General features: G+C 41.0%; 2 protein-coding genes across 3 annotated transcripts; both read left to right on the forward strand.

The window, feature by feature from the left end:
* The first annotated feature begins 621 nt into the window (after nt 1-621).
* On the forward strand, nt 622-9957 carry ppp1r3ab (protein phosphatase 1, regulatory subunit 3Ab). Its single transcript, XM_040026257.1, has 4 exons — nt 622-1621; nt 2160-2224; nt 2333-2421; nt 5757-9957. Exons 1-4 carry the CDS (start codon nt 780-782, stop codon nt 8661-8663), a joined length of 3903 nt encoding a protein of 1300 aa, XP_039882191.1. The 5' UTR covers nt 622-779; the 3' UTR covers nt 8664-9957.
* A 2269-nt stretch (nt 9958-12226) lies between these two features.
* Nucleotides 12227-19279, forward strand: bmt2 (base methyltransferase of 25S rRNA 2 homolog). 2 transcript variants are annotated; one of them, XM_040026263.1, is made up of 5 exons: nt 12227-12692; nt 15206-15347; nt 15471-15599; nt 15935-16049; nt 16356-19279. In XM_040026263.1, the coding sequence occupies exons 1-5, from the start codon at nt 12533-12535 to the stop codon at nt 16986-16988; spliced, it is 1179 nt and encodes a 392-aa protein (XP_039882197.1). In that variant the 5' UTR covers nt 12227-12532; the 3' UTR covers nt 16989-19279. The 2 variants fall into 2 exon arrangements, with proteins under 2 accessions (XP_039882197.1, XP_039882198.1); XM_040026264.1 differs by lacking the exon at nt 12227-12692 and adding an exon at nt 12706-15080.
* Nucleotides 19280-19310: the final 31 nt, after the last annotated feature.

Genomic DNA, 19310 nt, shown 5'->3' on the forward strand with positions numbered 1-19310 from the left:
CTTCCTCTGTATTCATGGTTCATTTTTACCCTACCTTCCACGACTGAGCACTGCAATAAAAGTATTCTGTCTGCATCACATCCTCTAACAGCCTGGACAAAAGCCTTGTTTCATACGAATCAATCAAGTGCTTACCATTCATTCTTATTCATTGTTAAACAATATGTTTTACTCACTAATACTAAGCGCTCACCACTTTTTTGGCAATTATGCAAATTTGTCACCTGTAAGATAAATACAGGAAATATTACACACTAGAGCCATAAACTGTATCATGGTATCTGCCAATGTGATAGGTGGATAATAGATAAATCTAATGTGGAATGACTGTTTCTCACCTTGAGACTTTCACAGCTATTAAATTATCAGATATTCACAGATTTGAAATGATTTTAAACAGGATGCAAGTGCAATGGAGCCCGTTGTGGGCCAGAAGTAACAAAACATAAATAGTTTCCATGGTAAATCCCATGTGGCTGTAAAAATAACATTATAACTCCCTTGGGAGTCATGGATTCTACAAAGATGTCCACAAAATATTTAGACTTTGGGGTGGTTTTGTAATAAGAAACTTAGATGATTATCAATTTATAGTTTAGATTAGGCCATACAAGCCCTCAAAAAACAAAAAAACAAATACGGCACTGGGTCATACATTCTCTTCAGGAGAAGACTTAGACTACTGCACATAGTTTAAGTCCCTTCTGGCCTATTTATAGTGTTGGCCCTCGCAACAATGTCATCTGTAATTTGACTCCATCTGTTAAGTCAGAGCATGAATGTCAGTTGCCAGAAGCAGCGCAGTTCATTTTCACGCTGAGTCTCTCACAGAGAGCTTCATGGATTTTTGGGGACAGCCAAGAGGGTCTGGGGCCTGTAACTTCTTAGGAGTCCCGGTCCTCAGCTCCTGGGACGTGGACGATGATGAGGGCGAGGTGGTCATCGGCATCAGGCCTAAATCCTCTCCTCTCCCACGGAGAAAGAGCTCTGTGTCTGATGAGGACTCGGAGCCTGAGCCTCCCATGTGTGGCTCCAGGAGAGTTTCCTTCGCAGATGCCAAAGGCCTCAATTTGGTTCAAGTGAAGGAGTTCGACACGTGGGACGTGCCCAAACTGCCAGGATACGACACATCTGATGGGGAAGGCAATGATGAAGATGAATACATTCTTTCACCTCTTAATTTTTCCCTCCCGTTATTAACCGAGGAGCTACTGACCAAGGTCCAGGAGCAGAAAGTAGAGCTGGAAAAAATTGAGTTACTTCCAGGGACCACAATAGTAAAAGGGGTGGTGCGCGTCCTCAACATCTCCTTCACTAAGGCGATATATGTTCGAACAACTTTGGACTGCTGGTCCAGCCACTTTGAACTCCTGGCTGAGTACATCCCTGGTTCCAGCGATGGGCCAACGGACTGTTTCTCATTCACGCTCACTTTGTGGCCTCCATTTCGGGACGAGGGGGCTAGAGTTGACTTTTGTCTGCGGTATGAAACACCTGTGGGGACGTTCTGGGCCAACAACGCCAACAAGAACTACGTGCTGTCATGTTTCCGCAGAACAAAGGAAAACGATCAGCCACAGAAGGAAAACGTGAACAAGAAAAGCTGCCTCAAGACAGCCAGGTGAGAATACAAAGTGATTTCATAAAACATTTTTAGGCACATTTTTTAGGTTTATTTAATTATAGGAATTGTGCATGGTCAGGGGAATGTCCATTATGCTTGTTATGGACGATTGTAAAGGCCAATTCCTGCCTTGAATTAAATATCGACTATTTATTAAAAATGTCCTTTGCTAGTTAGTTTTGTAACTTAAGTTTATTTTGGTGACGACTATGTGAGGTCTATAATTTGAATAACTCATATAAATAGAAGAAATATGCTTCTTCTTCTTTTCTTTTTTTTTTTACATTATAACCAATCTAGACTTTGTGAAATGGACAACAGTCACAGTTAGAAAATACACAATTTCACATCTCACACATATAAATACTTACAAGTTTTTAACAATTTAACACTTTTTAATCAAAACAATTTGTGTATCTCAGCACTGTCACCTTACGTGGTTTGTTGATTGACGATAATCACCTGAAGCTATGTGGAAAAAGAAAAGCGAATTAACCCTGACTGATTGCATTTTTAATTAATTAACTTATTACAGTTCGAACTCCAGCGTGGAAAACAGTTCAGGAAAGGAGTCGTCAACACAGGGAAATATTGCAGCAGGTGAAAATTTTCCTTTTCTCCACTGTGAAATGAAGAAATGACCTGAAATGGAAGAAAACTGCTTTGATAGCCCAGCAGGATCATAGATAAAATGTTTCTTGTCTCCAGATGTGTCCAACAGTGGACTAGAGGGTGACACTTTGAAATCTAAGAATGATCAGTCAGGAATGTCAGAGGAACATGGACAGAAATTACTGGTGAGTGGAAAAAAAAATGCCGATATGACTGATGACGCAACAGTTCCAATTCTGTCCTGACATTGTAAATCCTCACATGCAAAATGTTGTAAAGCAGGGTGTCAAACATAAGTCCCAGGGGCCACAATCGGCCCAGCAAAGACTCCTATCCTTTTATTGTAATTCTGAACATTTGTTACCAGAGATGGGCAGTAACGCGTTACTGTAATCAGATTACTTTTTTCAAGTAACGAGTAAAGTAAGGGATTACTATTGCAAAAATGGTAATTAGATTACCGTTACTTTCCCGTAGGAATGCTGCGTTACTGCGTTACTAAAACCGTGACTTTTTTGCCAGAATGTCTCATGACAGTGATGTAAGCCAGTGCGACGTTTGTGACAACAGCTGTGTGCAGATCGTGCAGTTTAAAGCATGGAAGTACTGACCTTACTTTGAGTTTGATTCCATAAAAAGTGACAAAAACATTAGTGTCTGTTGTGCGTGGGAAGAAAACTTCTTTTTACAGCGAAAAAACCCCTAAACTTCCGAGCAAGCACCGAGTGCACTACGATAGTGATGTGCGGATCGATCCTGAAATATCGATTCCTCCGATACCAATCATTTATGTTCTAGAATCGATTCTCACATTAAAATATCGATATTTTAGTAATTTAGGGTAAATTTATAGTTTATCATTAACAGGAACACAGTGGAAAGAAACGATATCATTCGGATTGTCTACATTCAAAGGAACTACTTCCTCTTCCGCCTTTCATAGTTATGTGCGAAATACGGCTGTATAAATGTCTCACAGCCGCTGGCGTGCGCGCTCACAACAATGGCTGAGCATAATTGGAGTCATGTGCGGACGTATTTTACCTCCACAAACAGCTGAGACATGGTTTGCGATCCATGTGGCAAAAAAGTGAGGTGTTGTGGCCATACATGCCAACCTTGAGACCTCAGAATTAGGGAGACATTCAAAAGGGGCTGTTGGGGGGTTGATAAATAATTTTTACAGTGTTTATTTATCGGATAAAATACGTTAAATGTCACCATTATTATTGGCCGGCCCGGAAACAGCGGGGATGTCCAAATTCAGAGGCTGCTTCCACCTGAGGACCCGGCCTTCGCGGTCTAAAGAAAGCCGGGTATACGTCACGAGCTCCCTCAGTGGAGTGAAACTCTGCCTTCTGCTCCTTGCTATCTAAAATATAACCGGGCGCTGACGTAAACTCTCGACCGTCTCACACTTATGTTTAATCAGTTTTCTGTTTGACGTTTATTCAGCTGTGTGAAAACTCGGAGGAACCCACCCGATGGATTAATAAAGTTAAATTTAATTTAATCTAATCTAATAACTTTAATCTCAGCCAAACCGATTTACTCACGAACAAATAAAACACTGAAAAAGCCAAACAATAACATTTTTAAGTTATCAAAGTGACTTATATATCATGTTTAACCTGAGTAGCGAAAGACCGCGGGGGTTTGAAAACGATGTGTCGGGTTGGCTCAGATATTTGAAGTTTACACAGCTACATTCTCACCTGAAAATATGTTAAAAGTTTTTTTGCGACCCAGAAAGAGAAATAAGAGTAATATTAAAACGAAGTATCTGCCGCCATTTTTAGAGACTGGAATTGGCTGGGCCGCGCTATGAATTCTGCGATATGGTTTTTCAATTTTGTTGTCCGGATAGACAATCGGGAGAATGGTGGCTCCGGGAGACTTTCGGGAGGGGCACTGAAATTTGGGATTCTCCCGGAAAAATCGGGAGGGTTGGCATGTATGGTTGTGGCAACATCACTAACCTTGTCAAACAGCTCAGAGTAAATCATATCACAGAATATGAGGAGCGTATGTTGAGACTGAAGAGGAGGAGAGGGACAGGTGCTGCTAGGGCGAGACAGACGTCTCTCACAGAGTCCTTTAGTGCTGCAGGCAGGCAAGGAGTTCAAATAGCGCACAACTTCAGTTTTTTTTATTTCTACTGAACTCTGCATTATTAAGTGATAAGAACAAGTAATCTGATGTCCTGTAATCATTATGACGCTATAATTTGAGATACAATAAATAAAATAAGTTTTTGTACAAAGTATCGGTATCGGATCAGTATCGTCGATACCACCCTGAATATTACTTGGTATCGGATCGGAAAGGAAATCAGTGGTATCGCACATCACTACACTACGACGTAATGGGAAACTCACAGAGAAACTCGCGGATTCTTCCACTGACCGCCGCGGCACACCTGCACCAGGGTAAACCTCCGCCTACCCCACTCCTGCTTTACAGGTGAAAATAGAGCAACAGGACCGCTAGTCTTTGATTTTATTTATTTTCTGCTGTGTTTTACTTGCATATATTTGAGAGAGTGAGTGTAAACACACACAAAAAAATTTATTTTATGTGCTGGAATGTGCAGAAAATAGGTTTAAATATTAAACAAATTTCTTCCAGTCAGAGAATGTTGCATATAATTAAATGTTTGCTTGATGCATAAAGTTAAAAGGTTAAAACTAATAAAACAAGTTTTAAAAAGAGACTTTTCCATTTGATTACATTTTGTATGATGTATTATGTAGAAAAAGTAGAATTGGGCTGAAAGATCTATCGCTTTATCACCTATTCAGGTTGTAAATCATGTTTTTAAAAAGTAACTAAGTAATTAATTACTTTTGAAAATAAGTAATCAGTAAAGTAACGGGATTACTTTTTGGGGGAAGTAATCAGTAATTAGTTACTGATTACTTTTTTCAAGTAACTTGACCAACACTGTTCGTTACAACCCAATCTGCTGACAGATTCTTTTCATTTTATAGCAACGTTTCTTTATCATGTAGAAAAAAATGAGATGTATTATTAATATTGTACCTTTTTTTTAATAATATCTCAGGGATTAAACATGTAGTTCACTGGTCCGGCCCACGAAACACTGAAGTGGGCCATAATGTAAGATGAGTTTGACATCCCTGTTGTAGACTGTGTTAAGTTTTCTACATATATGATGTATTATTAGCAGTGTAAGGGCATTTAAAGGATCGGTATGACTGTGAGGTGCAGGAGGAGCAGAGAGCTTAACATGACCCTGGTGCACTTTTTCAGAGAGGGTCACATAACTGGAGTTGGGTACCACCAGTATAACATAATGTGCTGTGCACCTAAAAAAACAAAAATAAGAAGTGATACTTGCAGTTTGTGCTTTCTCACAGTTTCAATTACATTTAGTCAGGCATGCTTTGTTTTTTTTAAATGTCTTCTTGTTGTGAGAAATGCAACTTTAAATTTTACCTCACTTGGCTTTCTTTAAGGGGCATGTTGTTGAAATGAATCTATCTGTGTTGGTGGACAGATTGAGAGCGGAGTAAACGACAGCCAAAGGAGTCGCAGAAAGGCTGCACGGATGGCCCGGGTGAGGGACTACTTTGCTCAAAGAAATGGAGACGCCAACAACGCAGATAGAGACGAATCGCCTCCAGGGGTAACACAGGCAGCTCGAGAAGAAACCCCAAAGGAAAGCCATACCGATGTGCGACTGTTTGCTGAGAGCAACCGCAAACCAGAAAGTTCCCAAGCAAAGTGCAGCAAACCCCTCCTCAGTGTTTCACATGTTTTGTCACCAGCACTTGACCGAACGTCTGAGAACGAGCCAGAGAAATCTGAGAGCATTGCTTTCACTGCCTCAGTCACATTAGCAGAAGGTGAGAGTGCCACGGACATCCAAGATGACCTGTTTGATAATTTTGCTCAAGCAGAACAGCAACATACCAAATCTCAGGACAGTAGTCAGGAGGCAGACATGGGTCATGACTACATTAGCAGAACAGCAGTGAGAAATGAAAGCCTTGTTGGCCAGACCAGCAGCTTCACATTTGGCACTGTGGTGGCTCCGCTGTATCACCAGGTGTTTGGCAGAGTGGGAAGTGAAAGTCAGAGAGGAGCTGGCTGGGAAAATCCTGCACGGGCTACACTGAATATTGGAGGCTTACATCCTCACACTGGCATGAGACAGATTAGTTGCACTGTTTCAACAGATATTAAAAGTAACAATAGTAAAGCACTTCGAAATGTGATTAATAACCAGAAATCAAACCAGGAATGCACAGACATGGCACCATGCAATAATCGTGTTGAAGAAGAAGAAGAAGCAAGTTTAAGTCTGACATTAAATGCAGAGACTCTGCAGTTTCTGGCTGGGACTGAAAATACAGACCGGAGATGCACAAGCACACTTAAGGGTTCACAAACTTGTTTAGAAGACACATTAAGCTGTCCTGAGACTGTAAACATTTTATCGCAAGCAGATTTGTTGAATCCACAAATACCGGCTGAGAGTTTACATCCCTCGGGAGAAGCACAGGAAGACAGTGTAACACATGACCCCCAAGGCCAAATTACAGCAGAAACAACACAGTGTCCACTCCCAGAGAATCCATGTACACATGATAAAACTAATCTGGATGAAATGCACGCAAAAAGCGATACACATGAAGTCAGGACCAGTCCGCAAACATCATTTGTAAAACTTGAAAGCTCTGGGGACCTGCTGGGACATGTTAATGAAGGACCTGACCAACAGAGCGGCGGCTTAGAAGAAAAACGCCATGAATGTGAGTTAATCAAAGCTCTGTGTCCTGGTAACGCATCTTTTAGTGAGGTTAAACCATGTGAAGACTTGCATAAGTTGAATTTGCACCACAATGACAATTCAGTTACAAAAGCAACTGTTCCTGACTGCAAATTTGTGGAGAAATCAGATTTCACAACACCCGAGACACTTCTGGAAGCTCGAGGAGAAACTAACAACATGGGAGAAGGCAGTAAAATGACACACGGCTCACTCAAAGATGAATCAAAATCCTCTGGTGAAACTGAGGTAACAGGGGAGTTGGCTGAATGCGTGACTACAGAGACACAGGAAAAAACAGAGCATTGCAAAATCAAAGCTAAGGAGGAGGCTCTCTGTTTAGGAGAAATCACTGAAGTGAAGGACTGGGAAATGATGGTTAAAGAAGAAGAAAACAACATTTTAATACACGAAGAAGAAAGGGAGATAGTATATTTAAATCCGGGCGTCTGTGAAGTAAGAGAAAAAGAAATTGCAAATGAGGAATTTGTCAAGGGGAGGGCAGTGACAGGAGTAGAAGAGGACAGCGAAACAATCGGAGAGGCTGTCTCTGGAGAAGATGGTGCCAGTACTGAGGTAGAATGTGCTCAAGTCATAAAGATGAACAAAACAGGTGGAAGGGAAGAATTAACTGAGGAGAACCAAGTACAAGAAACAGAGGGACCAGTAGAGACACAGCTGCACACAAAAAAACACTTTGCAGGAAAAGAGGTCAGTATTGAATGGGCACACATCCAAGAAAACGAGGAGCTAAAGGGAGATGGGAAAATAAACTTGAATAAGGAAGGTCAAGGCGGAGCAGAGCGGGAGAAAGAACCAAAGGAGGGAAACGGAGAGGAGCTGGATCCACGTTACGAATTCCTAAATTACAGAGCAGTAGAGGCGGAGCTTGTAGAATCACATTCACGTGTGGCGAAACAGGAACAAAAAGATCCAGAACTGTGTTTGGAAGAGAAGTTAGAAATTACAGGAAGCAAGGATGGAGAGGTTTTATCTGCTCTGGTGCACAGCGGGCAGGAGGGTGGAGACGAGAGCGTACCAGTGAAAGAAAGTATAGGAGAAGAGCAAAGTGCGCACATTCAAACTGAAAAACAATGTCTTCACACCACAAAAGCTCAGTCAGAAGATGGAAATGGTTGTGCCGCTGCAGAGGGGGGCGCTTTAACGGATGAACCTGAAAGTGATCAAACAAGCCAGGACAGCGCTTCGGCAGAGTCGGACTCGGGCGATGAGGTGGAGCTGTACATGCACTGCCTGAGGGCCGTCGGCACAGGAGGATGGTCCCACGAAGACAAGAGCACTGTGAGCAAAAGGCGCCGTCTAAGCAGAACCAAACTGCTGTCTGCCACTATGCCGCCCATCACTGAATATCAGGATGAAGAACAACACCTCAGTTGCCTTCAGGAGAAGCTTGAAGACAGCAATGCTGCTGTTTCCCCTGCAGAGGAGCACATGGGTCAGAGTGTTTTGTCCTGGACAGACACGTTTTCCTGTAGCAATATTGCAAAATCACTGCTATATGCAACCCTGCCGGTGGTGTTTTTAGTTGTGGCATACCATTATGACTTTTTTGCCTGTTTGGGGCTCTACTTGATATCTCTGGTTTGGCTCTGCTGCCGAGAAGAGAAGTAACCAGTTAAAAAATGACTAATGCATGATTTAGACTGATTTTTGCAGGAGATCTATGCTATTACTTATACTGTAAACTCCTTCAACCCTGCATCATAACCTTCCGCGCAACCTGCTGCAAGCCCACCGAAATGTAACTACATGTCGGGGTGTCGCAGCATCGACTCGAACAGCGTGGATGGATGTGGCGTAGGGGGAAAAGGGGCTTCCGGTTACATCGTGAGTTAGGAAGTAGATTTCCAGCAGAAGTCCAAATTAAGCTCAAGAAGACACAGTTAGGCAGATATCACACACGTTTGCTGCCATAAGTCATTATTCTCAATGCTTCACTGTACATAAAACCTACATTACAATGGTTACATTGATCAGTTCTGCAGCTTTTTCAAGGTGAAATACACTACTCACTGAAGCTAATGAGAATGTTTAATTTTAATTTTAATTTTTCGATCATGCTTTAAAAAATTTAAATATTTTTCTGTTATACTACATTTATTTTTTAGTGTAGATGTCATGCGCATGTTTTTTGTTTTTAGGTGTAGCCTTAAAATCAGTATCCATGTGCAGGTTCATCCAGGTCAGGGTAGTCTTGAGAGACTAAGGAAAGGAAGGAAATTGGATTTCTTTGGGTTTGTGATGATGTTTTTCTAATCATCCAAGAGGCTTCTTCGGTTCTAAAAAATGGTAGAGGGTCCAAGTATTTAGACTCTGGTAAAAGGTATGAGTCATTACTGTTACCAGGGATTAAGGGCTGAAACCACTATGAGACCTTTCCCCAATCCATCATGTGACTGACTGAGGTCACCTGAGGTGAGGTAAATGGTTCTTAAATGGTGCTTTTCTGCTCAAGCTATCAAAACACCGTATGCCACACCCATTCACGCACACACATGATACTGAGTTACATCACTTTTTTCTTGCATCTAAGTGCTTTTTAACTAACATTTACAGTCCAGTGAACGCACCGGGAGCAACTCAGCGTTTAGTATCTTCTTTGGCCAGGTCACACTCACCCCAATGGTTTGAGTGGGGTCATTGAAGTTCCTGGGATGAATGAATAAACCCAGATAGAAATCAAGTCACTTGGACCCATAACTTTTGTTTTCAACTTTGACTTTTAGCTGTGCAAGCTGAACACAGCTGCTGTATGACTTCAGGGAAAAAAGGATTAGCGTTCCCTTTTAAAAAGAAACACCATAACATTTATAAGCCGGACACACAAAAGGTATAAACAGGGGCTTCTTTTTGATTTGAAGTGTTTCTAAATAAAGACAGGATGGTTCCGAGGTATCATGTGAAACACGTTGTAATGCTGTCTTTTGTCTGGAAGCTCACTGACTTTGTTTAGTTTGCAGCCATGAAACTACCCAGTTAGTTGACCTAAAAAGGTGTTTCTCTCAGAAGTAAACCCTTTAGAGCAATAGCAATGCAGTTTTATTAGCTTGGTTGACATGTTGACTAAACCCTATACCTCTTGGATTGTTTAATAACTTTTACAAAGTGAAGTCAGGCAACTGTCGTCTTTGCCAGACTAACAGGTGCCTATCTGACCTCTTTTTAGGTGTTTTTACTTGGATACAATGATAAATCAAATGTGCCGTGAGAATGCGGATAATGCATTTTTAAAAGTTCGTTTCATTATAAATACTAGCATTAAAAAATTTATATATATATATTTATATTGTGTATCGTGTGAGCCACACTTTATGAAGCATAGAATTGCTTTAGAAGCAAAGGGAAATCAAATTGATACAATAAAAATCATTTAAACTGAGATGAGACGCAATTTAATAAATTGTAACTCATAGGGCCATTTTTTCCTCCACCAAAATATTAGTACATGTCTCGGGTTCCACAGTACATCTAATAAGCATATCTCCAGCTAAATAAACAGTGCCTTAGCCACCATGTGATGTGTGATATTTTGGGAGAGAGAAATACTTCACTGTCAGAGGGTTTAAGAATTTATAACTACAACAACAAGTTTAAATAAAGCTACAGCTGTCCTCACTTCACATGAAATCCATGTTTAAACTGCAAATAAATAGACACCCTCTCCAGACACTTCATAAAGTACACTGTAATAAAATCAGGTTGGACTCCCCTTATCCCTTCAGAGCTGCCTCAATTCACAGATTCAACAAGGTGCTGGAAACACTGCTCAGATAGTTTGGTCCCTATTAACATAGCGTCACACAGTTAGTGTGGATTTGTTGGCTGCATATCTATGATGTGAATATTCTGTTGCACGCTCTATTGGACATAGATCTGGTAACTGTGGACGCCATCTGAGGTCAGTGAACTCACTGTCATGTTCAAGAAGCTGGTTTATAATTATTTGAGCTTTGAGCTCTATTATCCTGCTGGAAGCGTCCACTGGAAAATAGGAATACTGTGGTCATAAAGGGACGGACATGATCAGCCACACACAACAGGAAGGCATCTGAAATTTTATTCATGTTGTAGAATGTAGTCCCTGTGATAAAACTGTAGATTTCTAATATTTGTTATTACCTCGAGTCCATGTGGACATGGTTCTGCTGAACACAGATGTAATAAGTCCACTACCAATGTGGATTTAGTGACTATTTTATTTTCATTGGGGTTACACAGTGTCCACCGTAAGGCATTACCTCATATTCTGAAATGACTGAACATGCAGTTAATAATAGATGTTGTCCTGCAAACAGCATTGACATATATGGTATTTAACTTTTTCCCCTGTTGTTCAGACAGTGTCAGTTTGTTTTCATTAGCCAGAGTCAAATTACCATCTCAGACTATAATGCTCTCCATCAGGATTTTCCAAGCCAATTTCCAGAAACAATAACCATGGATTGGCATCACTTGTGGGTTTTCAAATTCTTAGCCTAGTTTAGAAAACATTGCATCATCTTTTCAAAGGTTTAATATCTGTACAGCTTTAGAAATGATCCTTCTTACACTATCCCATTTAACAGGACAGAACATCCTCTCCAGTCACCCTGTCTTAAATCATGATGGGGGTTGGAGGCGGGGGACTAGATCCTATATATGGGTCTGTTATAATATAAAAATTGTTTGGCTTCATGCAAAGAAGGGAAATGATATATAAGGATGGTACGTTGAACTGTGTTCACAGAGAGATATTTCTGGAAGTGCTCCCGAGCTTGTGCAGTGATTTACATGACAGTGCTGCCATAGGGCATCCAGTTTTGATTTTCAGCCTCTTCCCTTGCACACAGAGATTTCTCCAGAGTCTCATCACCTGTTGGTGATACTGTATATTGTGATAATGATGACGTTGATGTCATTTTGCATAATATACAGTGTCCCAACTTTTTCAGAACAAGGTTTGTATAACATAATGCTAACAAATTTATTTTACAGGAAGGGCTTCCAGTAGTTTCTTCAACACATGTCCAATATTTTAATTGGTGAACTAATAAAAGAAAGCAAACAACGACAAAAACAAACAAAAAGTTATTCAGTTCAGTGGGATATTGTCTAAGAACATACATTTTTTGTAATATACTATCTTTGAATAGTTTTAGGGTTTAAACGAATAAATCAGTTGGCTAAAAAACAAAGTTTAGTTTTCTTTTGTAGATAAAAACTTTTGCAAAACACAAAACAACACTGTCTGATGTGTTGTTTACGATTTTTCAGCAATTTACAGATTTCCAAATGCACCTGAACGCTTCGCAGCACGCACGCCAGCTCAAGAATGCTTCCACGCCTGTGATTGGACGACGCGCTGTCAGTTTATGACGCGTGTATGCTCCAGGTAGCCAATCGGCTTCCCTGTTGTTGGCTCGTGCGCCGGTTCGCCGGTCGGGTTGCAGCCTGGAAAAGGGGAAACGACTGGCGGAGGGTAACATCGGTGGTGCGGTGCTATGGACCCCAGGGACAATGTCGAGACCGGGGAGACGGAAAACCAGTCGGAGCTATTCTACGTGCCAATTCCAAGTGAAGCACCGTGCAAGAAGGAGCAGGAGAAACTGTCGGGAGTCGTCAAAAACGTCCACAGAAAACTGCGTAGGAAATACAGGGAGGGTAAGCAGCCTCAGTGGGCCCCTCTGTTTCTCTGTGGCCCTGCAGCCTATGGGCTGATACTGTTAGTTATCTCACAAATGTTGAAGTAACGTTAAAAAGTTAGCGGTTAATCCGGTAATCGCGGATTTGTAAATTTTTTTTTAATTTTTTACTTCTGGTTAGCTGTTGTGGTGGCAGACTCCAGTCGACAGCAGCGGGTTGCACCAAGCAAGCGAGGCCTTGATTAAAGCTCCTTAGAAATAAATTGTGGCAGCTTACACAAGGCTCTTCTGCAAACAACATCTTATCTCTCGCTCTCAAACCTAGTCAACACACATGTGACATGTGACTGGTGAAAGAAAAAGAGTAACTTCCGATTGGCTCCCGGTTGTCAATAAAAGATAATTCTGTAGACTGAGCAAACAGTTGCCAGTTGTTGTTTCTGAGATTTGCTACCGTTCAGAGCCAGACAGCGAAAATAATTTAATTAAAAGGCACATTGTGATAGGCCAGAACTTTTTTTCCCCCTCTCTAGTGGAGGTTTAACTGTGTCTTGAAGGATAAAAGAGCCAAAGGAGATCTTCAACTGTGGAGCTGAGATTGGGGAAAAGAACCTCGTCTTACTTTTTGCCAGGAGAAAAACCACAAAGACGACACAGCAGGTTAAATCCTGTCTGTGGCTGTTGCTTCCTGCTGTTTCTTTGCACACACGTCATGTAAAGAAGGAAGTTTGTGGAAGGTGAATCATTCACTTTCTTTAAATTATTGGGGCCACTACATATGAGAGACAAGCATGAGTCTTCTCCTTTTTTATTTTTTGATAAATATTCTCATTTTGGTCACAAGGGAAAACACTGTCTCTTTGTTTACCACTCTAATGAGTTTTATTTCAGGCAATTTGCAATTTGGGGATGATTAAAGAAGCAACAAAGTGTCTGTTTAATAGCAGATTACTGTGATTTCTTTGATTTGTTAATTTGGTGGGTATTAATGTCTCTTTGTTTGGCAAGCCTTGAAACAACATACAAATAAAATGACCAAATCATTATTGGCCCTTTTTATGCAAAACACAATGCAACCACATGCTCTGATGTTTGTGTTCAAGTAGATGAAATGGGAGGAGGTAATGGATCTTTTAGTTGCAATCACTGTATCAGTTCATAAGCATCCAACCATCTGTCTTGCTTCAATTAAAAAAAAAAAAAAAAAAAAAAAAAAAAGGAAGTTTGGAAAACACCGATCTCAGCTCATCAGCATGCATACGTAGCATCTGTTGTCTTATTTTACAGCCCAATCAGTGCGGTTAACTCCATGTTTGAGTTAGCAGTTGAAAGATATATTGATGAAAGATGTATTTTTTAACGTCCTCTGAATTTTAAATTTAGCTACAAATCCTACAGAAGCTAGGATTTGTTCTGGTGATGACGTTGTGCTGTGCATAGTGAGGGAGTCCATGTGGGAGGAGTGCACAAGAGGTAAATTTAAAATATCTAGAGGAAATAAATCTTTCGATGAGTCAATGGCCAGGACACAATGGTTTGCAAGATTTCTTTATATTTTCTTCTTCCAGTATAAACTAAGAATATGAATTAATCTCCTGCTTGAATGCATGGCTAGTTTGTTTCATTTGAACGGCTCTGAATCAAAATTATACAGTTGGCCATTTCACTGCTCAGAAATATGAAAGAAATCCTGGAAAGTCCTTGAAAAAATCCTTGAATAGTTAAAATAGTGTCATAGTAAAATGCAGGCATATTAAAATGTCAAGTCTTGGTGTTATTTGTGTATGCGCTGCCCTACTTTACCACCATAAAACACTGCATAACCCTGGTAGTGTATTTAAAATGAGCTTGGATTAATTTGTGGTTTGAATAAGACCTCAGCACTGGAGAGAGTAGCTGCTTGTTTTGGAGCCTAGAAGAGCATAAAGAAGTCATCCTGCGAGCAGATCTCACGATTGGTTAATAAGTGAAGCATGATCTGGTAGGCTTGGCATGGAATCACAGTGGTCATGTTTTGAAAGCACTGCTGTTTACCACCAACTCCTCTTGTTGTCCTTTCATTTCTGCAAATCAGATATAGTTTTCTTTTCTCCCTTCTGGTCATGGGATTTTTCCCTTGTTGGCATGTTTGCTTGTGCTACGGGCTGTCAACGTCTGAGCAGCTGCAAATGGAAAATTTTGTGGACATAACTTTTATTGTGAAATGACTGTTTTGAGGGTGGGTTTGTTTTATTTTATTTATTTATTATTTTTAGATGCACAATTCTGCTTCTGTGCAAGCACAAACAAGTGAGACATAGGCAATATTGAAGTACCAGCAGTGACCTGAGATTTTTCAGCCGTTCCCCCCCCCTTTTTTTTTCTAAGATCCGGTTTTGGTGATTTAGTGGATAACCAAAACTTGCAAGTAGGTTGTGAATGTTTTTCTGTCGTCATACAAGAGTAAGACTTGAAGTACTTGAAGCTGTTTTTTTGCCATGTTTTGGATATTGCTGACCTTATTTTTAAGGGGGGTTTGATTTTCTCACTTAGTGGGCGACTTTGACAAGATCTGGCGTGAGCACTGCGAGGATGAGCAGACACTGAGTGAGTACGCCCTCGCCATGAAGAATCTTGCTGACAACCATTGGATCAAAAAGTGTGAAGGAGAGGGCCGGATTGAATGGTGTCGCAGGTATGAACGCCCCCAAAGGTCTTCGGGCATCTTTTAGGTTTTATAGAGCCTGGTGAAATCGGACTAATCTGAGCCTGTAAAATGAGCTTCTGTAAACGCAGTGTTTTGATGCCACTTCCACAGCGTCTGTCAAGAGTACTTTTTGGATGGTGGAATGAAAAGAGTGTTAGAGAAGGATCAGAAAAGTGCCACGCTTGCTATGGGTGTGGGTACAGCATCTACGAGTGCCCAGCCGTACAGCACCATCCCCAGGTAAGATGAAGTAAGAGTGTTATCTGTCATGAGTTAACAGTATATCATAAAGTCTATGTCCAAAAAACAAGAAAAATGAATTGCTACGACCTGCCCTCACTCTATAGTAATAATAATGTGCAATAAACATACACTGATTCTTCTTTTTATTACTTAAGTTACTGTGTTGTGTCGTGTTGTACGTAGTGCCGATGTGGGACAGTTTTCCAATTTCATTGTACTATTGTACTATGTATGACTGTGCAATTACAAAGAGTTATCTTATAGTGTGTGTAATGCATATGATTTTGTGTATTATACTCATCAGGCATTGCATGTTGTTGTTTGTGCTACAGTTCGATCTCTCAGCTGGGGAAAATGCGCCTTCTTGATGTGGGAAGCTGCTTTAACCCTTTCTTGAAGTTTGACGAGTTCCTCACAGTCGGTATTGATATAGTGCCTGCGGTTGAGGTACGAGTGCATATTAATTCTGTTTTACATTTTAATTGACTATGTGCTTTTATACCATTTGTTTATTCACATGAAATGGATACAGTTTCCCACTTGGGTGTTTGCGTTATAAAGCAAAAACAACACCAGAAATGAGTCATGTCCTTTGCCAGTGCTGTGGTTAGACTACGTGAAGAAAATCAGCAGAACACAGAAAAAGTGACGCCCAACAGCTGCAAGTCATGAAAACAAACGAGCTGTGTAGAAATGTTTGCTGGCATGGATCAAGTTTGAACCCTGATTTGTGTTAAATTTGTGCTTTTTCAGAGTGTGTACAAGTGTGACTTCCTCAACCTCCAGCTTCAGCAGCCGCTCCAGCTGGCGGGTGATGCAGTCGAGGCTTTCCTCCGCCAGCTCCATAACCCCATCGATGCTCTGCCCGCTCAGCTTTTCCACGTGGTGGTCTTCTCCCTGCTTTTGTCCTACTTCCCCTCGCCATACCAGCGCTGGATCTGCTGCAAGAAGGCCCATGAGCTGCTGGAGCTGCATGGCCTGCTGCTCATCATCACGCCTGACTCTTCTCACCAAAACCGCCACGCCCTCATGATGCGCAGCTGGCGTGTCGCGGTCGAGTCGCTGGGCTTCAAGCGCTACAAATATGTCAAGTATTCTCACATGCATCTCATCGCCTTCCGAAAGGTGTCTCTGGCCACCACCAGTGACCTGGTGTCACACAACTACCCTGAGATGCTTTACATCCCTCAGGACTTTAATTCCAATGAGGAGGAAGATTGTGAAGACATCACAATGCAGGCGCGCTCCGAGTTTGAGGATGACCAGCTAGCTTGGGGCTTCACGGAGCTACCAGACACACCCTATGATTCCGATTCTGGGGAGAGCCAGAGCAGCTCCGTCCCCGGCTTTCATGAGTTAGAGGATCCCATCTTGCTCCAGAGCTAGGCTAAACCAGCAACCCTCCCGCCCTTTTCTCCACCTAAAGCCCCTTTCAGACATGGAAAGCATAACATCGCTGGCTTCAAAAGTCTGTAAAAGCGATGGAATTATATTTGGTTAATATTCCTAATGCTTTAAATCAAATATACCCCTGACAGTGAGAGAGAAGGCTACAGTACAAGCATGAGGTTTGCCACACAGTATTATCAGTGTCAGCTTTTAGAAGTGTAACCACGCTTTTGAAAGTTAAAGGAGGCTCTCCCACTCAAACTCTGAGAGAGAGAGAGAGAGAGAGAGAGAGAGTGAGAGAGAGTGCGCGCTCTCTCTTCTGTAATGGGAATAGAAATTTTATTGCTGTTTAATGCATCCTCTGGTCAGCTGAGCAGCTCACAATGAAGCACGGGACACATGCAGACTTGTGCCGTGCCCGCGCTAATGTTTCAAGGCTTGACCTAGTAAGATTGGCATTGCCGAAGAGCGACCAGGATGCTGATTGAGATGTGAAGCCGACACATTTCGATGCTGCCAGGTTACCATAAATGGAGAGCGTGTCTGAAAAGGGCTTAATTGTCGTCTCCCCTCCAACTGCTGCGCTGCCAAATTTAACCAGCTGCATTCTTACCCCATTTCTACTCCTTCTCAAAACAATGCAGTTTGCACAGTGTGAAAGAGAAAAGTTTACAGATTATTTTCTCATATCCACACTCCTTTCAGAGTGTGCACGCACACACACACACACACACACAAACACACACACACACACACACACAAACACACACACACACACACACACACAAAGATGGATATATTTTGATAAATAGTTAGGTTTTTTAAGAGTTGGAAATCGAATGCCCGCAAGATCTCTGAACTCCCCGCTCCTCTTAATATCAAAAGTCAGCTTGTCTACATTCTGTACTCAGTCTCTGTTTGAAATAAGCTAGAGTCGCAGGCTGCTCTGTACAAAAAAGCCAAATACAGCAAACCTAAGCAGCGCGACGGGGGTTTGATTGCACTGGTGAGACAGAGATGGAATAAGTAGACGGGCGTGTTTGCTTCTGGCACATACAGCTCAACTTCCTGAAAACTTTTTTTTTGATGTTCATTTTAGTTTTTCAAGACATAAAAAAAAAATTGTTTGGAAATAGATATCCATAGTCAAACAGTCAAACATTGGTGTTGTAAATTGTGGCAATGCCTTGGTAACTTGGCATTCTATGAATGATTTTGTGTATCTTTTACCAAAAAAAACCAACAAAAAAATGGTATTTGTAGCATTTGAAACATTTTCAGAACCATACAGTAGTATTAGTAGGTTTACTAATGTGAAACGTTAAGTGTTTACTTATTGTGTTTAAAAAGGTACAAGTGCATAGTAGGTACAAGGTTTTTGTCTTGCTCTTCTCTTAAAGACTGACTTCATTCTGAATGATCTTTTTCCTGCTGTTGCATTTAATCTTTTTTTTTTTTTGTCTTAAGCAGCAGATTGGTACAACACTGCATGTCAGTGACTTTACACCAGTTTCCTTTGACAGTTTTACAACTTTGATGTGAAAATACAGCACTCCACAAAAGCAGATGCAGATTCCTTAGAAAAATCACAGAGAGAAATTTACACTCACTTTTGTAAAAAAGGTGAAATATTGTAAAATTTAGAAAGCGAGGTCAGATCTGAAAATGCTGTATGCTGCAGGGAGGTTTTAGCTAAGACACTACCAGGTGAAATGTTATTGTGTGTTCCTGCTGGTTCCTGAATAGACTAAATGTGTGGTTGTGGCTTAGACTGTGTGACTGAAGGAGTGAATTTCTAGTGTGTGGAATATTTTTTTTTTTTTTTTTTGTTGGTTTTTTGTTTTTGTTAGTGGCACTTTATCATTGATCCCAAAGGGTGTCACAAAATGTTGTTTCTTTTCACAATTTTACAACCAATGTGATAGGCCCACAAAACGATACCAATAATAACTATAAGGTGCCTTCTGTGTTTTTGTTTTGTCCATCATATTAGTGGATATGTGTTTATGTAATGCAGTGTGCTTTTGCCATTTCCATATCATTTTCTGGTTAATGCATATCTCTGCTGTTTTGTTTTTTCTTCCTGATTTTTTTAACAGGAGAAAAAAAATTCACAGTACATATTCAGACTTTAAAGGAGCGTGTTTTGTGATTTTTGTCTTCCAGTGTTTCTTTTGGCCTATTTGCATGATATGGATCATCTTCATTATCAGCATTTTCAACAGTGCAGAACAATGTGTCCTTACAGTACCATTGTATTTCTCTTTTATAAATGAATGTAAATATAAGGTGGTGGTGTGTGTGTGTTCCTTCTTTTGT

This window comes from Simochromis diagramma, unplaced genomic scaffold (assembly GCF_900408965.1).
Source record: "Simochromis diagramma unplaced genomic scaffold, fSimDia1.1 OVJJ01000293.1, whole genome shotgun sequence".
Classification (NCBI taxonomy): Eukaryota; Metazoa; Chordata; class Actinopteri; order Cichliformes; family Cichlidae; genus Simochromis; species Simochromis diagramma.

Coding starts and splice junctions, on each gene's coding strand:
- bmt2 (XM_040026263.1), top strand. CDS start 12,533: ATGGACCCCAGGGACAATGTCGAGACCGGGGAGACGGAAAACCAGTCG. Junction 12,693..15,205: donor GCGTAGGAAATACAGGGAGG/GTAAGCAGCCTC, acceptor TTTCTCACTTAG/TGGGCGACTTTGACAAGATC. Junction 15,348..15,470: donor CGGATTGAATGGTGTCGCAG/GTATGAACGCCC, acceptor CCACTTCCACAG/CGTCTGTCAAGAGTACTTTT.
- ppp1r3ab (XM_040026257.1), top strand. CDS start 780: ATGTCAGTTGCCAGAAGCAGCGCAGTTCATTTTCACGCTGAGTCTCTC. Junction 2,225..2,332: donor ACAGGGAAATATTGCAGCAG/GTGAAAATTTTC, acceptor TCTTGTCTCCAG/ATGTGTCCAACAGTGGACTA. Junction 2,422..5,756: donor AACATGGACAGAAATTACTG/GTGAGTGGAAAA, acceptor GTTGGTGGACAG/ATTGAGAGCGGAGTAAACGA.